Source organism: Echinococcus granulosus (genome assembly GCF_000524195.1).
Source record: "Echinococcus granulosus chromosome Unknown EG_S00009, whole genome shotgun sequence".
NCBI lineage: Eukaryota > Metazoa > Platyhelminthes > Cestoda > Cyclophyllidea > Taeniidae > Echinococcus > Echinococcus granulosus.
The window spans coordinates 525,363-549,764 of NW_020170389.1; the positions used below are offsets into that span (position 1 = coordinate 525,363).

A 24,402-nucleotide genomic window follows, 5' to 3' on the forward strand; every position below is an offset into this window, starting at 1 on the left:
TAGCCATGTGAGTACGTTCGATTCTGGTCTCGCTCCACTAATAGCCTTGTATACGTCAATGGCTTCAATCCCCTCTCAAGAAAACATGGCGGAGTAATACATCTGACTTCTATTTTTTTGTTATTTCACGCCAGAAATAATGAAGTATCTTAGGGAAATGGTCAATAAAATGATATATCATGCCCATTTTTTTATGTTTATGATGATATTTGTCCATCTGCACATGTTTTTTGGGTAAATTTACCAAGAGCTGTAATATGAATCACTACAAGGTTTCTGCTGAATTGAGGTGTCGCACCTTAGTTGGGAATGAAGAACAGAGCTGCAAACTAACTGGGGCTCCATTTTAAGTGGTAATGAGCGGTCTCTATTTTGATTCCAGATCCTAAAGTGCTGTTACTTATGTAAAATTTACTAAGTTAGCCCCAAAGCACTTCAAACCGGTATTCTATCCTGACGAACCCAACAAGAAACTCAGAATCTGCCAGAGTCCATCGTCGTTGGAGAATGTGTTGCATTTATCGTAGATCTGAATAGACGTTAGAAGCCACAAAAATGTACTTTTTATTTGAAAGATTGGAGAAAAGAATCTAATAAATACGAACATTTAGTAAATCTAATAAGTATTCTGATTTTCCTTCTGACTCCAGTGGTTAGCTCAGTAAACACATACTTCAAGACTATAACTATAGTTTCCTAGCGCTATCAATTTAATTATTAGTAGTTGTGCGATGACAATCAGGCCATAATCAAACAAACAAATCTCTTGCGATCACATCAGTGATAACGACCGGTGCGAAGGTATCGAATGAGGACCATCCCTTTACTGTATTCGAAATTGCCCCCCCCTCCCCCCAATGCAATTGTCTGTTGGACTCCTGTAGATAGAGACGACGTACAAAAATAGTCAGGTCTCAGCCATCCACCGGAAATGCGTGAAACGATGCCAACCACTGGAAACGGTGGTTGTCGGTGAGGGGACGAGAATTGAATGCTGCAACTCGGACCTCTGCAATAGCACTGCCTCGTTGGCCCCGCACACCCTCCTTCTGGCACTCGCGGCGCTGCTAGTAAATTTGCACCTTTTCGTTTAAAGCTTTTCCTCTCAACTTCGCAAATTGCTTCATCCTTGCAAAGTAAGTGCTATAGCTGTTTTTTTAATGGACACCCTGATCTAACAAAAAGGGGGCACAAAGATTTACTCCTCCCTTCCCCCTATTTTCACACACCTTGTTATTCTTCCCTCTCCGTTTATGTTGGTTTGGTTGTCAGTTTCTGAATATATTAATGTGTTTTCCTTTGTTGGTAAAACATCCACATTACAGGTTAAAAATAAAAGTTATGTCTTGAAAGTGAAATGCGCCGTCTTTTTTTCGACTTTCCAGCAAATCAACCGTAGACTTCTTTCTGCCACTAAGATGACAGGCTGTGCCACCCCAACTCACGTAGCCATGACAGTTGAACGTAAATTCTGACGCATCAGGAATTTAGGGCAATGTCTTACTATCATTCCAGTGATCTAAAACATCAATTAAGCATTATGGTGAAGGTATGCCTTCCCTTGAATGTCATTATCAAATGGAACCAGGGAAATCTAATCCCCATATCAGGCCAGTTTGAAGAATTTGTATGCAATGCGCAGCTGGACATGCCAAAAGAGTCCAAATTTTCCAAAGCAAAATTCTAACCCTTCAAACTAAAATAAACTCCCAATCACGGCTACAAAGAAGGGTTAAGTTAATCTCTCAAATTCACATCATTTGAAATATTTTTGGGAATTGTGAAAAGTAGGGTAAATTTCTAAACGCAGCAATACATTAATAAATCAGAATGCCCCCATGTGACTTTCAAAATGCAATGTACGATTAATTCATGATTTTGTAGAACAAAAAGACGATTTCCTGCGGTAGTGGTCATGACTTTGCTGTGAAATTGCTGAGTATTTTATGGGGCACAGAGTAGCCTTCGGTTTGCATCATAGGGGATCAAAGCCTGGTGGTGACTTCATTGTTGGTGGGGCAGGAGGGGCTTAGGGCAAATTTGCTTAGACCGAATCCCAATTGCCCGAAAAGACTTACGAATATAGGTACATAAATAAAAAGTACCATCCTAACGAACTGGTTATGCAGTTTAGCCTAAAATTTGTTATGAGCGAATTATCGTAAGGTTGTTTCATGCAGTTTTAAAAAAAGAAACATATTAGCCATATTTTAGTCTAATGTTTCCCTTTAAAAATTCACCCGATTTCACTTATTTGAGCCTAAGGTGTGGAGGACGTTCCCAGGACAGTGAATTCCCGATCCTTGAATGACGGATTCGTAAACATATTCATTTGTTTATTTCGCTTGGAATGCAGTTTACTCTTTTGATTCACTTTGACAAGAGGTAGAGGCATTCATGCAAATCACTGGCAAGAGGAATTCAGACATTTATAGGAATTTAATGGGGGGTGTATGTTCAACAAGAACAAGCAGCTTTATACAGCTGTTATCTTTACACTTTTTCACTCCAGAATGCATTCCAATATTCCCTCAGCTTAACCACCGCCTTCTTCAAAACGAAATGTGGAGCGCTGTTACATCTTTATAGCTAGAAGAATAGATTGTGCTTCACATTGCTTGTGTTGAAACTTCTTCATGCCCTCTGTACATACTGTAATAGTCAAAATCTCCTGAGTGTGCGAAATTGCCTAAAAATACCTTATGAAATTATCGTAATGACAAGGGGATTAAAGTTAGGAACACAGACGATGCGACCCAAATGTGCTAGTACGGGTCGTAACACAGTTGCCAGGATGCTTCATAATCCTACCTTGATTTGACGCGAAAATCAACATGCTACAAATAAACATATTTTTAGATATATCGAACAGCAGCGTTTTTCAAAAGGGCAAATCCACCCGGCTAGCCTTCAATGACTAGTTACCGCATTCACTCAGCCTAAGTGATGATATGGATGAAATCCCTACAACACATCAGCGACAAAACATGTAATTCGCCTATGTATGCAGCGATCCAAGTTGCGTTGAAGTTAAATGATTACTTGCAGGCAAAAAAGAAAATATTGTGAGGGTTTACGCATAATCACTTCCATGGAACAGTCGGTAGAATACTTCAAGAGAGCGGGGTCTCGACCATTTGGCTTTCGAGCATTCCAATGGTCAATAAAACACACAGCCTCGAACATTAGAATAGCAAAACAAAGCCATTTCATGCCAGGCAAATATCGCTATTCATTGAGTACTCTGAAACAATAATTCTGATGTACCATACCTAGGAAACATTTACACCTATTCGGAACTTTATGAATGCTAAATTCTTTAGGATCCTAAATTGTTTGAATCACTTTAGAAAAAAGAAATTTGGGGTTAAAATAATCCTTTACTAGATAACAGGAATATCGACAGTATTTTAATACCTACCAACACGTTGTAGCACGCTTTTTGTGTGAATAAACTGCTTAAGGGACAAACCGTCCCCCTTGGGAGGGGATCGGACTCCGATCGCCTTTAAATCTAGATAGCCTATAAACCTCCACCATACCTCTCAAATGAAAGATGTCTTCCTCTACACAATCTTTTCATTCCAAGGATAGGAAAACAGTGGTGGAAGGGAGAAGCACAGAATACGTCACAATATCATAATTACAAAGAGGTGTAAACATTACTTCTGCTCCGTCGTTAAATAAATGGCTTCTATCTAGACAACGGAAGGGTCTACAATCCATATTCGCATTTATATCATGCCGCAAATGCTATGATGTATTATATTCAGTTTAAAATAATGATGGCCTAAAAATAAGGAAAAACCTAGCCGCCAAGGCACGGTATTTGAGAATACTACTAGCCAACAGTCACAGGAATTATAGTACGCAATTATACATCACTACGTTCTCTTAACTATAACGCCTGTCGTTCCAACGAGTATAGCATCCGCTCTCCACAGTCAATTCATTGCCCACTTTCTACTGATTTGCTGGTTGCACACGTTTTCAGTAAATGGCGACGGTTACCTTCTTTTTCGCTATTGCCAGCAGCGTGCCATCCAAATAGGAGGTTCTTTGAAACGTGTAGGATGTGTTTAGTTGTCAAATATTAGAAGAAATTTGGCCATTATATCATCGCCATTACTTTAAGAGCATTTTCATCGCTCTTGGTCAATATTAATAAAATCCAAACCATTTTAACGGATAAATGCCGACGGAGTATCGTTGGCAAAATAACGGATAACGTTTGAATTTGAATTTCAGCAAGGGATTTTGTGAAGAAGCAAGTTAACACAATAGTTAATAAGTGATTACCATCAAGCAAGTACGATGGAAAGGTGTCTTTATAGCTGTGCTACTCGTAAAAATCAAAATATTTTATTTGAAAATACACTTGAATTAGACTTGTGTAATATTTTTGCATCCAGTTTCTGATCGTTAAATAAAGAAGATTGGTTAGGGGAGGAAGCCATGCACCATGGTAATGTGGGATTTTGAGAACGATAGAATTGCACTACAGATCGAGTAACTTGTTGGTGAGATTAAATTTATCACTCAAAATGAACCCTTGCCTTTAGGGTGGTGAAATTTGCGCTGTACCCTCAGAGGTGTAACGGGCCTATAGAGTCCCACTAGGCCACCTTTGTGGTTGACGTTGGGCTGGCTGAGGTTGCCATAATCCTGTATTTACGATTTCATAGGCATAGCTGTTTGCATGCGAGTAATCAGATCTTCAACCCTCTAGAGCCATGTAAGTTGATATTCACCTACACTCTCATTTCGCGGTCACTAAGCTTTTTAAAGGGTAATTTACCCATGGGTGTATGAACTACAGCCCTATGCGCGAGAACTGACCGGCTTAGGGAGGCTAGACGTCCATTAGTAGAAAGGCTGGGCAGTTTAATAAAAGTGAAATTCTTTCTTACTGCCTGTGTATTACCCTCTAGATGACCATGCGTTGTGCATGTCTCTATAAGACCCTGGAAGTTTCACAGAGTTAGCACCTTGATCGCTATAAACAGTTTCAGGAATGCTGTGTTGACAAATCCATTGGTTGAAGAAAACGGTTTCTTCCCTAAGTAGTCGGTAAATGGCCAACAATGTCAATACCTACTCTCTCTCTCTCCTGAAAATCATGTGGGAATATTCTAAAGTAGTGGAATCGCTGTATAGTGGGACATCTTGAATTTGTTGCGAATAATGCAGGCCTGGCAAAAGCTACATACGTCTTGGATTACTAAAGGCCACGAGTACCTTTTGCTTGAGGTGTCCGGCATCCTCTTCTCCTATATGGCTTAATCGCGAAGGTCAATCTTGGAGAACCGTTTGTACCAATGAGCCTGGACAATTAAGCGCTTAGGCGCTTTGATCCAACCCTAATAATTTTATGACCGCATTCCTTGAAGATAGTTTCGGCCACTCTTACCATAAACATCTGTTCATCCCATGATGACAGCATCCCTTTTACTGTTGATCCGCAAAGGGATGTAACGAAAACCCCGTACATTAAAGCCGTATCAGGGTCAGTGGTTTAGGTATTCCTTTATGACTTGATGTTAAAGGAGTCCGATGAAAAAACACATAGTTCTGTTTTCGTATTCCGTTGTTTCCATACTGCACTCATTATTAAGGTAGAAAAACTATTTTGAAAGGTACTAAAACATACAGAAATGAAGACCATCTGAAAGTTTAGTTCTGTTATTACTGGAATGTTTTATCATACCCAGCTAGTCAGTAAAGTGTCACGTAAAAATACAAAAGACAAATCGGCCACAAAACACAAATAGTGGGAAGTCACCGAAGTAAGGCGCATGGGCTGTTTAGATAAACTAATTTATTTGCTGAAAAGTTTGATTTAGAAGTCACCCAGCTTCTGGGGGAGATATAGCGACTAAGCTTGCCAACAGGCCAGAGGTCACTGAATCACGATCAGCTTTTGTGATGCATTTTATCAGGTCCTGTTTACTAAGGATGTGCCTGTTGCCAAGCCTCTCCCCATTACCCCAGACAGGATATAGTTCTCTAGCATTCAATTTAAGCTGTATGCGAGGGAGAGAGAGAGAGAGCGGTGCATTTGAAACGCGTAAATTCGTCATTAAGCAAATCAAATGATCCACACTTTAAAGAAACATCTCCTGTATTTGGTTACAGACTAGGGCATTCACACTAAGACTCTGTGGAGAATGACGTACAAAATGGTCCTCATCAGCGAGGAGTAAAGTGGGACAAGATGGGCCCATCTAAAATTTCTTACAAAGCATCTTTGGATTTCAAAAAGAGGTTGTTTTTCACTTGAGAAGAATATAACGATATGCAGCTCTGTGGTGGGCTAAAAATATCGTTCTGTGAGCATTTTATCTTAATGGCATGATTCTCCTCATTAGAGTCCAAATTTGGCTTAAAAATAAATTTGGTGCTTCTAATAATATCAGACATTCGGAAATGTTCTTCCTAGCTTTTTAACATGCAAAACCTTTTGCGGAGAAGACTAAATCAATTTTCTTTTTCGGACAATATGTGCAGAAAATACAAACTCCGATTGGCTGTAACAGTTGCATGAGGGGTCATTTAAAAACCTAAGCTTCAATCTTATTCAAAGTTTTGCCAAAGGTATTTTTACTTTGTAGCACAGTTGTGGCACATTCCATCAGATAAGACTCGAGCGCTGTATGCAATGATCATGTCTATTTGCCCCAGTCGCAGGCGACTCACTTCACGGACTACGCTGGTTATTTGACTGCGAAATCCGTAGATGCGACTGTTAAGTCTGGAAACACCACTTGCATGCACCTTGGTTACTCAAGTCACCTTTTATTTGGGCCCAATTTCTCCTCAGCTATTCAGGTCATTTAATTTTGCGGCTTAGCTCAAACTATATATATTGGAGTAAAAAGAACTTTCTTTTGCTCAAATTGCTCCTCAGTTATTCTAAAGATTTGCTTCTCCCTTTTGACATAGGCTCTGGTGGGTGCCACGTCAATATTGTAAATCCTCCTTTGATTATGACAGATTTAATAAAAACAATTTACACAATCGGTTCAAACTATAAAACCTGAGACCTTAATCTTAAAGGAGATTAGCCAGAATAAGCCTTAAATCTGGCAGAGGATAGATGAGCGACAAGTGAGAAAAAGTAACAATGTGTTCAATTCATGCAATCTTAGGTTAACTTCTTTATGCGTCTAAAAGATACGCTCCTGTTAAATTTCGGTTTAGGATTTTATTTTTTATTCTGAGCAGTCGCACGGAGAGTTCTTTTCTGTGATCTCAACTCTATTTCATTCATTCATCGCATGCCATCTAAACCGTGATTTTATTTTGTCCAGTTTTTAGTTGGCATTGCAATTTTATACTTATATTATATCCATTACTAGTGTTTGTAGAGAAGCGCCGGACAAAATAAGCAGAAACCGATTATAAAAAAGATTCCTCGAAGTTTAAGTACGGATTAATTTAAAACCGCATTCACTACTGATTGTGCAGAGGCGAATTCGATTCCATTACCAATCTTCTTGGTATAATAATCCCCTAATATCCCCAGAAAGACGAACTCATTTGGCATAAATGTTAATTATTTGTTTGCCATATTGCATTGAAGCATGCGGTCCGGTCAGGAACGTGAATTACAAAAGTTTTTCAGGCTAAAGTCGAATTAATTTAGGCACATGTACTACGGCAGATTGGAAATGACACTTTTGAGATGTTTAAAGGCAGCCATCGTCGCTGTTAGGATCAAACTCAAATCGGCTCTTTTTGAAGGGAAGTGTTTACAACTAAATATAAACTACCTGTATTCCCATTGCAGGACTAGCACAATCTAATAAACTTTAGATCTCCCTGTGAGGTGCTTTAGCCATGCACAGAGGTGGACAAAATTTTGTTTACTATACCCCTTACACTTGTTAGCTACCCCTTCTACTGCTAGCAACAAGTGCAATCTTGTGGTGATGCATGAACTACTTAGCCTTTCGTAGATCAAATGAAAGGCTAGGAAACAAACAACTCAGGCGGCAGGAGCAGGGCCCCGCACTGTTTCTCCAGTGACTTCCAAATACCTGACTAGCACTGCAAACCATGATAGTCTATGTAGATTGGCGTAAGACCTCGCAGTGCCACATCACCAGTGCGTCTAACAAAACTCGATGAAACTTATCTTCAGCTGTTCGCAATTCATGGGAGTGGGCAATTGTTTCATGTGGTAAACTTACTGCATGCTGGAATTGATTGTCTTAGGAATATCTATTTGAAAGTACAATTCGTTTAATGGGATTCGCATTTAACAGTAGCTTCCTAGAAACTTTTTATAATAATATTCTTCCTTCTCTTTTCACTGCAATTTCGATACTAACCAGGCATGGTTCTGAACTACTCTCCTAGCCTTGTGATTATTTCTCTAATAAATGGCATACCTTCATGGACTACGTGAGCCTAGTCAACATATACCACACTCCTTTACTCGCCATAATCCACGACCAGTCCTTCTGTCGAGTCTACATATTTATTCAGCAAAATTAATCATACTATGAAGTTATTTCCCACACTGCATCCGATAAGATTCTAAATGTCCCAATCTGTAAGTATCAAGGTGCAGAGGATTTGTAGGGTTCACGGTGTAGCTCGCAGCAATAACTTGCTTTGGCATAACTCGTAGGGACTTGCAAAACTCATTTGTTTGTTTGCAAGTATATATTACACACTATGGCTAAAATGCGTCAGTCCATCGGTATGACAGTCCTTATTTATGTAGAAAAAACCTGATTGACGTGACTTTATCTTGTCTCTATTACGAACAAGGTTTAGCACGGTTTCAAAGCTGCAAAAGCTTCTGGTAGTAAACATTTTTTTAGAATTTTAAGAAAGTTAGACAGTAAAAGACACTAACACGAATAAAATAGCTTAAATGAATAATTTAGCTCCCATGACGAATCGCTCAAAGATAGACGTACCACCTTTAGGAAGACCGACTATTCCCTACGAGAATAGAGGAATGCGTCACAACCGATTAAAATAGATAGATTGATAAAATTATTTGTTTGTATTTGCGTCAACCAGGAGAACCAAGGAAGCTTAGCCGAATGGCCCCACATGCATAAGTAGATGAAAATAAGTTTTGGAGCGATTTGTGATGAATAGTGGTTTTCGTATCTTCACATTGGACCCATTCACTAGACAACGTATACTTCAACGGTACGTACCACTTCACTACAAGACTACGCTAGGCTTGCTTGCGGTAAACTGTAGGTGCAATTTTTCGCTATTAATTTCTTGTTGAAGTCCAAACAACTACGCAAGGCCTCGTGGCACTTCGTCCGCGTCCCGGGATAGAGTGTCTCACCTCAGCTTCTGTATTTCCCTACCATTTATCCGCGCGGCTATCAACTGTTGTTGGCATTAGGCAATTACGACTACGGGTGGGACGGAATCGACAGATGGGGGCTAAAAAAGATGAAAACCGAAGGCGGCTAGGGATAGGATTTTGTCCGCGAAGACAAAAGATTTCATAAAAATGGTTTTTGCGAACTTGTATCTCGTTGAGAAGGCATTACAAATTGTGGTAATTTGATTTAACAAAACATTTGAGGATTTTTCTGGATTTTTGCAAGTAAAAAGCAAACAAATTTATTTGGTTACCCCAATTTTTACTACAAACCCTTATGATGATTGTAAGACCGATAGTATAAGTGGCGCCTGGGAAGCTCCCAGCCACCGCCTTGGGGATCAAACAGCGGAGATCGTAAGATCCCAGTTAACAGTTGAAACAACAATCAATCCCACAGATTCTCGTGCATTTAAAAAACCAGCGTGAATATGTTTTGGAAACATTCCAATGTACAGCACCAAACTTCATTTTATGGTCAACTGAAGTGTTTTTCATTGACCAGATCCATGATAGAAATGGAAATCATGGTAAATGTAAATAACTGTTCTCCATTTGAACCTCGAATACTACCTTGCTCACAAACCCAAGTGTAGGGGCATCGTGATGCGCGTACAGATCCACACCCATTGCAATCATTTACTAAATATTGCAGACGCCCAAGTTGTTTAAAGCAATCCGCCCGGCTGTTTGGGTGTTACTTCCTTCACCGCATGTGACAGCCAGCCCAACGTTCTACGCAGAACCGCACTGTTCCCCATTTAGAAATGGGATTTGGGAAGGTGACATAGCCAATCAGTGCTTTCAAGAGCTTCCCTTTCCCCACTTCAAGCCGTCTATAAGGCTGTAAATTCCGAAGTTCTTAACAAACGGAATCTCCAACACTTGGAATAACTGAAAACATTAGTCCTACATGCATTGTACATATACATACAATTCTATGTACCCCCTTCGCCGATGCCTTTCATAGGATTTTTCTTGGAGTTGTTTACGGAGCATTTTCGTTGAATTTACTAAAAAAATTGTAAAATTACTGCCAGTAACTTTGTTTCCATTCGGTTTGACTCCCTTTTTGCACAACACTCACTTAATTGGACTGCGTTTTTGTGGAACGTTTAGAGAATCCATTCGACATCTTGTGCTAAAACGACAATTGATTGAACACTGGCGCTGGATTACAAGTTTGTCAGGATAATCTATACCGTGTTAGGTGCTTCGCCCGGATTTGCAACGCGGCTAGGCTAGTACATAACTATTCCGTCAAATATTAAACATCTTTGTACGGATCTTCCCCCCAACCTATCACCACTTCGAAAGTTTCCGAATGCTTTAAGTACATTAAGAGTCAGTGGAGTACTCTGGTACCGCTTACTTAAATACATCTAGAAGTTCAGTACATTGTTTACTTTGACGCATTTTGCATGACGTAGAATTAGTAACCAAAAACTACCTTCTGTTCTGCTTCTATCTAATTTAACTCGTTAGTTTAGCAGCACTTTTTAATGAGCAGTGCACGAGGTTCCTGAGTAGCGCCTATGCAACGGTAGGAAATACAACTTCCCAATCAGCACTTACATGCGCAGATTTTAAGTCAATTTTTAGTTTTTTGGCCACTTCAGCATTTCTAGGTGACTCGAAATTATAATACATGATTAAGTTATTGGTCTTTCAGAAGAAACACCCAATAGCATCACGCACTGCGTTGTTTCCGTAAAAGAATCAAATTCACATCTGATGCAAAATACCTATACCAAAATTGAGATTCTTCATTTGCGCCAAAGCGCGGAAAAAATTGCACGAAAATGCTGATTTTCCTAAGCGAAAATTCACCTACAGGTAAGAACTAAGCCTTATCTTCACTTTAAAACACCCTGAAACTTGTGTGGTAGTAGCACAGATAAACTCAAGTTCATAGTTAATATTTATGGTGCTAAAATGCGAGTTTCAGGGCAGTGTTTGATGCATCACGAGAAGCGTGCATATTTACACTTTGCAAAGCATTTAAATAGAGTTTTATTTGTCAAATCAACCATAGTAGCAAAAATATGAGGGCCTTATTCCATACCCAAGCCTCCATTCTGGATCAGATAACTCTTCACGAAAATTGATTGACAGTGATAATACTTTCCAACTAATAGTGTTACTGTTCTTCTTGCGTATCTTTCAACAGAAAAATTAGACGAGCAACATGCTTTTGAGCTGATATATCATGCGACGGTGGTGTTTCCTACTCTTCAGCAGCTCCATCATTTGATTAAAAGAGGTAAATTCAGTAAGGTTTATTAATGAACCTCATTTTAAGTACACGAGGTTCCGAATCATCTTACTACGAATGGTGTGAAATGAAATAAGATAGGATGTACACCCAGCGCTGCAGTACAGGGCGCTGCGAACATTGTTTGCACTTCTATTTTATCAAAACACAGCGCGTCCATGAAGAAAAAAATAGGCAAGTTCTCATGTAAAGGATCCGGTATGAAATAGTTTCAAGAACAGTTGGACGATTTGCACAGAACAATTTCAAGTAGGACCTAAAATAGTAATGTGAAGGCGAAATAGAGTTAAGAAACCACTTACTAATATCTACTTCAGTAGCATAAAAATGTCCACTTTGAATTCCAGTAGACTCCGGTAATTCAGCTTTTAACTGACAAAAATTATTAGGTAATTAGATTTAATTTTAGTCACTGCAAGAGTGTAACTAATTTATTGTTACAAATGAACGAGGATAGAGATAAGCTAAAGATGAGTGGTTGAATAAAGAACCAAGGTGGTACACAAAGGGTAAATATATCAATTAGCCCACTGGCGCACAGGGAGTTAGTTCCGTGGCAACACCCAATCCTAGTAAGTACTATGTAATGCCAAATTGGTCAATTGATTTGTTCCCCTTTGACGCTCAAAGGTGGCTAGATGTGGAAATAGCAGTCCACTACTACACTAGTTAAGCCCATCCAATAATCCGCACTCTGAAATCCAGGTAGAGCTTTAGCGACCACGGCAGTGATAGGTTTTTAACAAGTTGTATGAAAACTAAGCCCCTGGCAGCTCTACGGCAAATAAGGTAAATGGAAGGCGCAGCATACCATAGTTTCTGCGAAACTGTGGGGAATCCAGCAATCGATTTGATTTAGGTGAGTCCTTAAAGGTGAAGCTATTCCTGTGTAAAAAAGGGAAAAGTCAAAAAGTAGTTGAATAAGTATAATGTGCTAAGACAATTTCTTCATGTAAAAAATCAGTCATAACTAAATACACTATCCCGCTTCTCGTCTAAGCAAATGATTTTGCGATGGGGAACTGTGCCAACAATGAAAGGAACTGGGAGTGACTCAACAAAACGAAGGATTAGGAAACGTTCAATCTCAACTCTAAAAGTTCGGCTCTGTTTGTTTCATGCGACTGGGTCGGCGATTACACAATGAAGGTTCGTTAATTAGCCCCTTCGAATAAGTTTCTCCGAAATCTACAAGCTTGTACCAAATTCAGGAGTCATTTTCCTGTGACATCTGATCATTAAAACACCTTCGCCTCCTAAACAAGGCGCTTTTCATGTGGATAACAGCAGTGATAAGACTTCCAAAATCAACGATATAGGTGGAACAAATCTGCACAATGTTCTACAGCATGTACGCCTCATATGCCTTAAAATATAAACCATATGTGAATTCCACATATCGCTTACTGTTTTAACATCAGCCCTATCAGTTCCCTTGTAGACGGATTGATCTCGTTCAAAGTAGGTGTTCTACATTACTGTTCCTGATTTCTCCTTCAGATTCCTATGGGTTGGGTAATTGGCAGCGATTACACATCTACTAAGGTACTCAGTCGAGCCATTTAAACGCAGCCATTCTCCAAAGCGTCAGCGAAATAGACCAAGAGCCTCTTAAAGGAAGAAAGCGTCGAGCACACTTAAAAATAACTCTCTGCGTTGCAAGGCATATAGGTGCAGAAGTAGCTTCATTTCAGCGATAGTAACGTAATTGGCAAGAACCAAATTTCATGCTAGATGACACGGAAATCGGACGGTGAGGGAATGAAGACGCCCAGAGAGCTTCAAATAAGACAGGCGTTTTGACAGTGAACGATCTGACGGGAGCTACGGGAGTAGACCACTATGAATATCGCTCTCCCTATTTTCAAGGTACTGCTTACAAATGAAGTGACACACCTAACGAGGCGTCTAGCGTAGTGGTAGGTAAGGGAAGGACGAAAATTGGGGGAAGAGGAAAAGGCGGCAGCAGTAGTCCCACCGAGATCAATACGATTACAGCGACGTCTGAGGACGCATAGAATGCAGACGCAGAGGAGGAGAAAGCCCACGAAAACGAAGATTGCGATCGCGAGGGCAAGGAAGTAAGCATAGGAAAGGTGGCAGCTGTACCAGTAGAGAGCGGAGAGGTTGGGCGGACAGGACGACCATGAAACCATGCCTAGTCGCGCCACCGGGAAGACCAAACACTTCTCTGTTGACTGGCAGTACATACACTGTACATGGATCAAAACAATATATACCATTATTCAGTCCAGGAAACGGATTCTACCAGACATCGAGAAAATGCTGGATTCTAGCTAATAAAATAGACAATGGAGAACACCAATGAACAGGCATACCCATGTTAAAAAAACAAGTAAAGTACAGAGACCCCTTGAAGTAGCCTTGATATGTTACATATTTTGTCAATAGATGCGATTGTGTCGAGAGTCAACTTTGAATCCTGTACTTCGTTCTTGGTGCATGCGGAATAAAACCTAGTGACCCTTACCATCCGTGTATATGCAGTTAAAAGCCAGTAATAGGAACACTGAACTTCTCACAATGTGCAAAATATCCAAATCTCAACGGCATCTGAGCTATGCACACCATGAAGTCTAACCAACTTCAAAAATTTTCACATATTCTTAAGTGGATCGCTTAAAAATAATCCACAATTGGCATGCGGTGCTGCACAGGTGAATACATTATTGTTGCGAAAAGTGAATGCTATGATTGAAAACAGTTTTTCCTACTGGAGAGGTTACGCGTTGAAGGGGACGATAGGAACTCAAACTTAGTGAACCTGAGTGAATGTTAGGTGAAAACAGTAGGCGGAATGGTGCGATCGGGGTGGTCAGCAATGATATATCAATACAATGATCTCTTGATCTAAAAAGCAGAGAACAAAGTTAGTGGAATTTGTCGTGTTAACGTTAGGAGAAAAATTGACAGGATAGATAAGTGTAAAATAAAATCGAAGTCGCTTTGCAATGTGACATATTTATAGTGTAAGCAAGTAAAGAGTGTTCATAAGCCTTTGTATGGAAATCTCAAATCACAATTACATGCAAAAGTGAGTGATATACTCTAAAATCTGTTTCTGGCGGATGAAATCTATTGAAATGGTTAATAGGTAAATCGAACCGAGAAGCAATCAGCATGGAGCCGATAGGGATATTGCTTGTTGTAGCATAGAGCCCTAAATAAAATGCAGTAGTTGATATGAGCATTTAACCTGGTTGATTCTGTGAATAGCCAGAGTCTACGCAGATCAAGGGATCATAGGAAGTCAAATAGATGATATGTTCGGAGATTACAGAAGAGAAGCCCAAAAATGAAGAAATCAGTGTGAATGACAACCAAAATATTAGATAATCTATGGGCCCATCTCTCGTAGAGACTAGCTGTACATCAATGATGTGCAGGTCGTCTTTGATCAATTGCGTACCGCACAATTGTATGGTGATAACGACAAAGCATTTGCACAAAAGCATGGTCAAAGAGTATCAGATTACAACACCAGAAACTTCAGCTTACATATATACTTATGGTTCAGTGTAAAATTTCTAGCAAAAGTGAGGTGTTCCCGTCTATAGTTCACAGCCATATATTAGTGCTATCTGTTTTTGAAGCATATGCTGGGTAGAAACAAGTAGAAGCGATCTCTACAGGCACTAAACTGTGATTACCATCAAGCCAACCCGAAAAAAATGAGTAAAATGTGTAGGCTACACTGAAACGATCGATTACAAAAAAACCGAAGGATGAGTACCAAAATCCACAAATCACCAATATTGGCTGACAAGTCCCATGTTGACTGATTAACAAAGGGCAGGATTTGTGAAATAAAAGTGGCAAAAGTAAACTTACCGAGGTATTGGCCAAGCATTCCTCACAACTAAAACTCCTTTCGCAAGGAAGTGCGCCTAGACCAGTTGCAGAAACCATCAGTACACTAAGGAAATCATATCAACCGCCGAGAAAATCAACGAATGGCCAGTGTCAGTCAAGCCTTGACTTCAGAAATACCTAGTCAAGTCGTGATCATCAAATCTGTTTAGTAATTTTAAGAAAAGAAAACATGAGAAAAGACGATATGGTGGCTATGTTGAGCACAAAAATGGCAAGTGAGGGCACATCCAGGAATAGACTTGACGCAACATTATATTTTACCAAATATAGTTTGTCCAACAAATTACCTAGATATATCGAATGATTGAAGCAATGTAAAAGGTGGTCTGGCCTCAAGGAAGTAAGAAAGCTGATACTGCGGCAAAACATAAACAAGATTTGCGTTCCGTTAAAGCTTCCACAGAAGGTAAATAGCCACATTAATCACAAAGCACACCGAATTTGAATATGATTTGATGTTCATACAAACGAAACTCAGGAAGAGCCAGCTTATTAAAAAAGGCAGGTGTGGCAAGGTATCCATGACAAACTCCCAAATATGTGCTTCTTATTCGCGCTAAATCTCATGCGACCATCTCGCTGAAGTATTCCAACTCGTTGCCAGATGAATGATTGGTTTTGTTCTGCACTTGTAAAATAACATACCTAAGTCTAAGGTGAGAAAACGCTTGTTCCTACTCCACCATAAGAATTCTCTATTTGGCAAAAAACCAGAGAACCTGATGTCACGTGCTTGGTATAATTCTTTGAAAATACTAATTAATCTGCTAGTTTTTCATAATTGCCTACATACTTTAGCCTTAATGATCTTGTTTGATTACTTGGAGCATTAAAATTCTTTACAATGTAAGGGGGGTTTTTTGAGTGTCCTTTCTCCACTGGAACTGAGGTACTTATGTCTTTCTCAACGTGGTTCCCAACATGATGCTCATGTTCTTACAGATTTCATGTGGATTTTATCATCAAATTTGATCTTTTTGCAAAAGTTGTCTTCATTTTGGGTCTGCATGGTATTTTTCCTTTTTCCTCATTCCGAAGTATATGCGTCCTGTTTGTAATTTTGCATTAATTCCCCTTTGACATCGCGACATAGTTATGGTTTCACTTGTATGTACTTCCTTTTTGTTTAGGTTGGAACTGAAGCCGCTTTGTTTCCTACTTTTTGTTCCGAAGGCATTTTCATTTTGCGAGAAATCCTAGCTACAATTGATAGTTATGGGTACAATTAGATCTTCCTTTGTTTTTACTTTTTGGTGTGGCTTTTTGGTCTTTTGTCTAGTACTTTCACTGGAACAGATTTAAAATTCCTTTTTTATCCTGTGCTCTTACTAACCCCAGTTTTTCCTTTTTTGGACATCAGAACTTTCAGTTACACCTCCTGGCTAAATGGTGCTGTCAGAACGTCAACGGGACGAATTGTATGTTTTTAGCTTACTTTATCCTAAAACTGATACAGGCATCAAGCGATTGCAGACTACCTTCGGTCAAATGGTTATGAACAAGCTTTGAATGAGTTCAAGCGGGAAGCTAGTTTAGTACGCTTGTCACATTCATTTAACATTCATACACTTAGAATTCTAACATTGAAGCCAAGTTCGCTGGCCTATTGGAAAAGAAATGGACTTCGGTTATTCGTCTTCAAATGAAGGTAACCATCAGCACGTATATCAAATATATGTTATTTTGAAGAGCTGTATTTAAATGTTCTATTTATGTTTATGTAAGACAGCGTAGCCATTTCCCTCCTTTTTGGATCTAATGGTAATCAATGTAATATTTTTCTTTCCAGTAAGCATTTTAAACTATTTTGATCAGACTATGGAGCTTTGTATACCTCATAAACCACTTTCTACTGACCAAGTATTTTTTAATACCTCGCACACATTCTTTAGTATTTGTAAAGTCAAATGAATCAAGCTTGACTAAGTAGCTATTTAAAGTAGATAGTACTCTTTTAGCTGGTCGGACTACAGATAATGATGCTCAAACTGGTTTTCTTTGGGGCGAACTATTTGGTAAACTGAGCGTCTGTTAAAAAATCTGATAAACGGGACTACTTGGGTGCGGTTATTTTGCCGAAAACGCAGTATCTTCATTGGTATGCTGCTAGAGGAACTCGCCCTAAAGGCAATGTATATTCTTATTTGTGCGTCCACAAAGCCAATCCGAATACTGCCTTGTCACTCTGCAAACTCAATTCGCACCATTTGTACTCATCAGAGTTTATTACAATTTTCCTCCTGCCAGGACTTTGACAAATGTAGTTTTTTAAACACGTTAAAGACCCCTAATTTCTCTTAAAAGTCGTCATTCGTATGATGAAGATCTTCACAAGGCGAGATAGTATAGTGAGTGAACTTCAATACCGTGTCTCAACGGGCCGTTTTAAAATTCATGCTTACGGCCTGACGTGCTTTTTTCGAAACGCATCAGACAGACTCTTCATCAGTCTTGAAAGGCTGACAACGGGGTCGTTGCCACTTTGCTTCCCTTCAGGTAATGGATCTGGAGTCGAAATTGGCGGAGGCGGAGCGTGAGAACAAGCAGCTGCAGACGAGTGTGGGCTACGGGCCGGTGGGTGCGGCACCGGGTTCCGGTCTGCCCGGCCGCGGCGGGGACCGTCGTGGTGGCGTCGATGCCATTCCCCGACCCCCCGCCAAGTACACCCTCACTGGGCATCGTTCCACTGTCACTCGGGTTAAACTTCACCCCCATTACAATGTTTTTGTCTCTGCCAGTGAGGACGCTACTATTAAGGTCAGTTTGGGGGCCAATTGCCCAACTTATGTTCTATCATTTTATGAGTTGTGCAAAATCCTTTTCTTTCATTTTTATGACTTGCCTCCTAGGTTAGCATGGATTAGTAAGCTCAGCGTTGCGCACTAACTTAGGATCATTTTGAACTTGATATTAGTTTATCCAGTAGGCCTACCTTAAATAATGTGCCTCTATCAGATAAAAAGTACTGGAAATTTCGCCTTGTCAATTTGGTCTATGTTGAGATATGGGATTATTATCACTCTAACGTATGGCTTATGGGTCGAATGAGGAATCTTAAGAATGATTCACTAATCCACGTCCGGTTAATTCAAAGCCTTTATTTTGTTTATGCTTCTGTTAAGATTTTTGCGTCGTCTTTTTTTCGTGAATGAGTTGGTAATAAGGCTGTGTATTTATGCCTTCGTGCATCGCTCGTTCTCAACCGCTGTAGACAGTGTGCCGGCGCACGTAGTTCAGCCGGCTCTTCGGTCACAGGCACTAGTCACTAGCCAGTGAAGACTATTTTAATGGTCTTGACGCTCTTTACAGTCATGCTGGCACTTGAGATATGATAGTTTCTTCCTTTCGTTTAATACTACTAGTTTTTCTAACTATTTTGAGCTTCCTTTTCAGTTGTTTGCTTTTACACTCTTGTACGAGTGCTTAAAATAGTACCGCATCATGCTGCAACGTTTCGCAGCATTGCAGAAGCCAGCATTGATTTACTGGCTGATTCACTGACTTACGGTTGGACTTTAAAGTATCGTCATTTTAGGGTAACCTTATAAAATGATAACAAAATACCTATGACTAAGCTTTTGGTGAGCGCGCCCAGTAATGATCTTGCATCACCTCCGTATTTCGAGTAAAGGGTTTCGTTCTGACTGGCGGTTTTTACCCTAAGTGAAAAGGATCCTTTGGAAAACTCCATTCAAAATTAGGCAACTTCTTAGCGGATGAGACATGCACTAGTTTTGGCAAATTCATTAGCTCTACGGTCATGCAGCATTTAGCTACTTGCCCTTTAAATCTATTTGGAAAAATAATGTGAGTAAACGGCTTGTCGCCCTTGAACTAGTTCATCGTGAAACAAACGGCTACTTCATGCACAGTTTGGAACGTTGATGGGTTTTTCAAATCATAGTTCGGGTAGCCTGACGATGACTTCTCTGATAATATTAAACCCTCTGGGGCAAGAATTAGTTCAACGACCTCGGCTCAGGCAAGAAACCTTTTCGATGTTTTTTTTTGGTCGATGGGAGATTTTCATGTTTTATGGGGTTTGTAAGCATTCCATTGGTACAATGATTAAGTATTGCGGCGTTTGCCATAAAAACTATGTAATTGAAATTTAGTTTACACAACATTTAGAATAAAGCTTTAACTGTTCATGGCTTGTTTGTGACGGTTTAGTACCAGGAATGAATGTGGCGCTAAATTAGTTTAAGATTTGATGAATGTGATTAGTGATAGACAGTTCCCAAGGCTAGGAGTGGAGATGCCATTCGAGCCTTATTGCTTATAAGCACTCCATCCAGATGGTGTAGTAATAATTAGCCTGCCTATTGATCAGGCTTTCCCTTTTTTATGTACGACACATATCTGCCAGTTGAGAATACGAGCAACACAAGCTAGAAACCAAACACATACCAGTAGTCTTTTGGATTGAGGTCCGTCTGGGCAATTTATCCGAGCATTTATGACTGTCAAAATGATCTGTATGAACATAGGTTTCATGCGACTTGTCTCCTTTATGCAGCAGTAGGAAAAAAATGAGGTGGTTTCTCTTCGAGCTTTTGTGGTTTGATAAAGGGATCCGAAAGTTAGGCCCAAAACTGAAGTAGCGGTGTATTTATCAAGTAATACTACCAGTAAAATATCCGTCTCACACTAGGCGTAAGTTAGTATCAAAGATTTGGCGCTATTATTCAAAAATGTTGGGCCGTCTGAAAGAAAAGTCGACAAGGTAAAGGAAATAGAAGAATTAGGCAGTCATGTTTTAGGCAAGAGGTCGTCTTGACGTTACCTTGTCAGTCTTATTGTTGGTGGTTTGTGTTCCACACCAACCCATTGACACAATGAATGGACGGGATTGAACGAAGTGCCAGAAAATTTCTCGTAATTACTTCATAAATAAGGTTTTGCTTAACTGGTGCAGATTGTCAGTTTTAGCTGGATGTTTCATAGCTTGCTATTAGTAGCCAAATCTCGGGAGGAACGAACGCAGTAGTCGATGCAATGTGCACTAGGTGGTTTCTAAGATTTACTGTTGTAGGCAATTTGATCAGTAGCGGTGTCCTCATAAGCCTGCTATATTTTTATTATCACCCAGCACACCTCCGACCCATTGCGTCAGACAAGTCGAAATATCCGCCTACAGTAGCTGAGTAGTACCGACTATTTTACTTAATGGGATGTTTTTGATTACCGGAAGTGAGTCATTTTCTATTATGCACGAGAATATTGTGGACTTGCATAGCTCACTGCCATTATTTTTACCTTGTGACGTTTACCCATTTGATTCATGCAGAAGGCGATATCCATTCAGCCATCCATGCTGACCTTATTCAAATGGCTCCAGCGTCGAGACTCAAAAGTCAACAACAGACTGAAGCAATAATGTTGCGTCTTTAAAGTACGGGTCAGTAAAAAATACCACAAGTAGTGGGGTATAAAGAGAAATTCCTATACATGGGTGGTTTTTCGCTCCATAAATGCTGTGCAATGACTTCAATTGGTGCAGGTGTGGGACTACGAGGTGGGCGAGTTTGAAGCAACGCTGAAGGGTCATACGGACGCGGTGCAAGACGTGGGTTTCGACCCCTCGGGCAACCTACTCGTCTCCTGCTCCGCCGACATGCAGGTGAAACTGTGGGACTTCACTACGTATACGTGCATCAAAACCCTCTCTGGGCACGACCATAGTGTTTCCAGTGTCTGCTTCTTACCCTCCGGTGATTTTCTCGTCAGCGCCAGTCGAGACAAGACAATTAAGGTCTGGGAGGTCGCCACCGGGTATGCCTTTATGTCCCTCATTCCCCTTCAATTTTGACATTGAAATAGGCGAAAGTAATCCCCATTGGTGTTTGATCGCAATGAGCCTATTCATCGCATAGTCACTAGCCTTAGTCTGCTTCTCTGAATCACTCCTGTTTATCCTAGCTGCGACTGTTGGGGGCTAGCCTTCTGTTGCAACGGGTCTTGCAGACACTCATGGTTTCAAAAGTGGGCTTTATTTGAATGCTCCAAAAGTTCATCGATGTGCCTTAGCATAGGTGTATTGCCTGCAGTCATTCTACAGTCTTGTGGGGATCTACTTTGCACCTCCTTTCAAAGGCGTCATTTGCCTATAGTATTAGCTTTCGGATGTCACTGCATACTTATTATTGTAATTTTCAGGTGCATCGAAACCTTCAAGTTACAGGATTTGTATTGTTGAATTTGCTGTGTTGTAATGTCCTTTAGGCTCTAATTCATCTCTTCTGAGGAGCTATAACTGTGCATTCGAAAATATCATATCGCTGTAAATGATGTCTACTTTATTTAAAGGATTTACTTATCGATGTCAATCTTCCTGTCTGGAATGGCTTCTTTTTAATACCGTGTAATTGACAGACTAGTCGAAACGTCTAATTTCCCAGAAATAACGTTAATAAATTTAAGTCAACCGCCTTATTTCATGGATAGTTTTGCATCAATTTATTGTTCTTCGTTTTTATCGAGGAGTAGTAATTTCTTGTTATTTTTAAATCACTGATTTGGTACTGTAAGGCCCATCGTTCATCCATCGCTTCGAAGTAATTTTCATAGGTGCCCATACTAGAATTATTTTTTCAATAATGTTTACTTCCCACAGAAAGCTACTCCATTTCACGATGTTCCTTTATGTATGCGCATTGATACATCTTTATATAGGGACTCCTCCAAGTGTCTAAATTTCAAGAATCTTGCTAAATGATGCATTGCTATTGTTTTAAGTTGCAGTTTTTTCCCACTTTGAGAGTTCACATATCATCGGTCTAGAACGCCAAGCATCTGGTGAGTTGAGCATTTGTCTGTACACTACCATAGGTACTGCGTGAAGACACTCACAGAACACCGCGAGTGGATCCGGTGCGTACGACCGAATCTCGATGGTAGTCTGCTGGCGAGTTGTTCCAACGACCAGGAGGTTCGGGTGTGGGCGATGGGCGGGAGCGCTCGTGACTGCAAAGCCCTCGCGGTACTGCATGGTCATGAGCACGTAGTGGAGTGCGTCGCCTGGATGGCGCCTAACAACCCCCAGGCTGCCAAAGCCATTGCTGCCGCCACCGCTAAAAGTGAAAACGGAGCCCTACAGCAACAGCAGCAGGTGAATGGTGGTGATGTTGTCTCAATTGGTGGCACTACATCTGAAGATGCTCCTATCATCTTGGCCTCTGGGGCTCGCGACAGGCAAATCTGCATCTGGGACGTTAGGGCTGCCACTTGCCTCTTCACACTGGTGTGTTCCTTTTATTGGAAAATTGCACATTCACTTCAACCTTTTTATTCACAGTTTGCGGGTGTTGAAGAACTGCTAATTTGTTCAATTGTTGCCTCCCAGATGTATTGGCCCACCTTTATTTTTGGATCATCAAACGTGACTCGTGATTTTGTATAATGTAATATGCATTGTAGTGTTTTGCCGCCATGCTTCGAAAACATTCAATCTCTCGACTACTTTAACTTCCATTTCCTTTATGATTCTTAGTTTTCTTTGTTACCCTATCGAATTTTTCCACTGTAGCTCTTCTTTATTTAGCTTATCCTCGGCTTTTTCATCTACTACTTTTCGAAATCGCTCATTAATAATCATTCGATGACGGCACCTGTTTTTAATTATTTCGAGTTCGTGAAATTATGCAAAGAATTGTGTGTTAATTTGTGCTTCAGAAAGCGGTGATGTATCCCCAATGACACCCAGAGTCTTCTAGATGAAATGCTGGGATAGATGCTAGTTAAGTATACTACCCAAAGGCATGCCATGTAGTGATTTGTTACTTCCTCTATGTTTGTAGACAGGGCCTGGGTGATGCTGTACGTGTACAGTTAGCATGAAAAATCGCGACTCACGTTGGTTTACATGCAGCGCGTGGTCTATGCAAATGACCTTGGCATCGTAGCACGCATAAGATTGGCGGAGTGCGCTCACACACAGGTATAGATGCACACAAGGTCGAGATCGATGCAGTGGCGCCCCTCTTTTCTCGCTGAAGTCACACAACTGATGCTTGTTTTTTGTCCCAAAGACTGGGCACGACAACTGGGTGCGTCAGTTGGTCTTCCATCCGCACAGCAGATACTTGCTCTCCGCATCTGACGACAAGACGGTTCGCGTGTGGGACTTGAGGAATCGTCGTTGCCACAAGACTCTCGACGCACATTCACACTTTGTCACCACGCTGGGTAGGTCTAACTGGAGACGGGCGAGGCTCATCTTCTTATTGGCTCCTTTATTTTTTGTTGCAGATATTCATCGAACGGCTCCCTTCCTCATTACGGGTAGTGTTGACCAGACGATTCGAGTGTGGGAATGCCGCTGATGTTTGCATGCTTGTGCGGGGTGTTGAGTCATTTCAGTCCTTCTCTTTCGTCTCCTCATTCGAAGCTCCCCCTCACACTCGCAGATGATTTTCACTCATTTCCACAGCAACGAGAACAAACATAACAGAGCAAAAATAAATCCCTTCTCTCCCACCTTTTAAGGAGTTGTGTGTACTGCTGTTACTACTGCGTTTGTACATCACTCAACTGCATCGTTACTTCTCAATTTCTGGTCTCATGTGCACGCGTGCGTGTTGATCAACCCACCATCCAATCCATCCACCGCACTCTGGGCTGACTTCTGTTTCGTTCAAGAGGATCGACTTCTCATTTAGTCCACCTCTATCTGCCCCCTCTCTCTCCTATCATGCCCTTTGTGAAGATCTTCGTGTACACTCTTGAGGCCAAAAGACTATCCTTGTACATTCTACGGTCCTCTGCCTCCCGTTTTTGGTTGGACTTTGCGCTGTACTCCCATAATATCCTCTCTTGCATCCTTTTTTCCTATCCCTTGCTATGTCCACTCAAACGTGTGTATGGGGAAAGT

The 24,402-nt window shown here is 40.6% G+C and overlaps 2 protein-coding genes across 2 annotated transcripts; one reads left to right on the forward strand and one right to left on the reverse strand. All coding sequences in view use genetic code 11, as the record gives it.

Moving 5' to 3' along the window:
* Positions 1 to 11,881: 11,881 nt before the first annotated feature.
* EGR_02089 (hypothetical protein) lies at positions 11,882 to 15,566 on the reverse strand (the record flags this gene model as incomplete). Its single annotated transcript, XM_024491338.1, has 4 exons — positions 11,882 to 11,892; positions 12,448 to 12,521; positions 13,533 to 13,849; positions 15,489 to 15,566. 4 exons carry the CDS (start codon positions 15,564 to 15,566, stop codon positions 11,882 to 11,884), a joined length of 480 nt encoding a protein of 159 aa, XP_024354191.1.
* A 1,350-nt stretch (positions 15,567 to 16,916) lies between these two features.
* Positions 16,917 to 23,854, forward strand: EGR_02090 (Lissencephaly-1 B; the record flags this gene model as incomplete). Its single annotated transcript, XM_024491339.1, has 8 exons — positions 16,917 to 16,948; positions 16,987 to 17,065; positions 17,104 to 17,178; positions 18,027 to 18,287; positions 21,034 to 21,305; positions 22,362 to 22,773; positions 23,561 to 23,717; positions 23,781 to 23,854. 8 exons carry the CDS (start codon positions 16,917 to 16,919, stop codon positions 23,852 to 23,854), a joined length of 1,362 nt encoding a protein of 453 aa, XP_024354192.1.
* Positions 23,855 to 24,402: the final 548 nt, after the last annotated feature.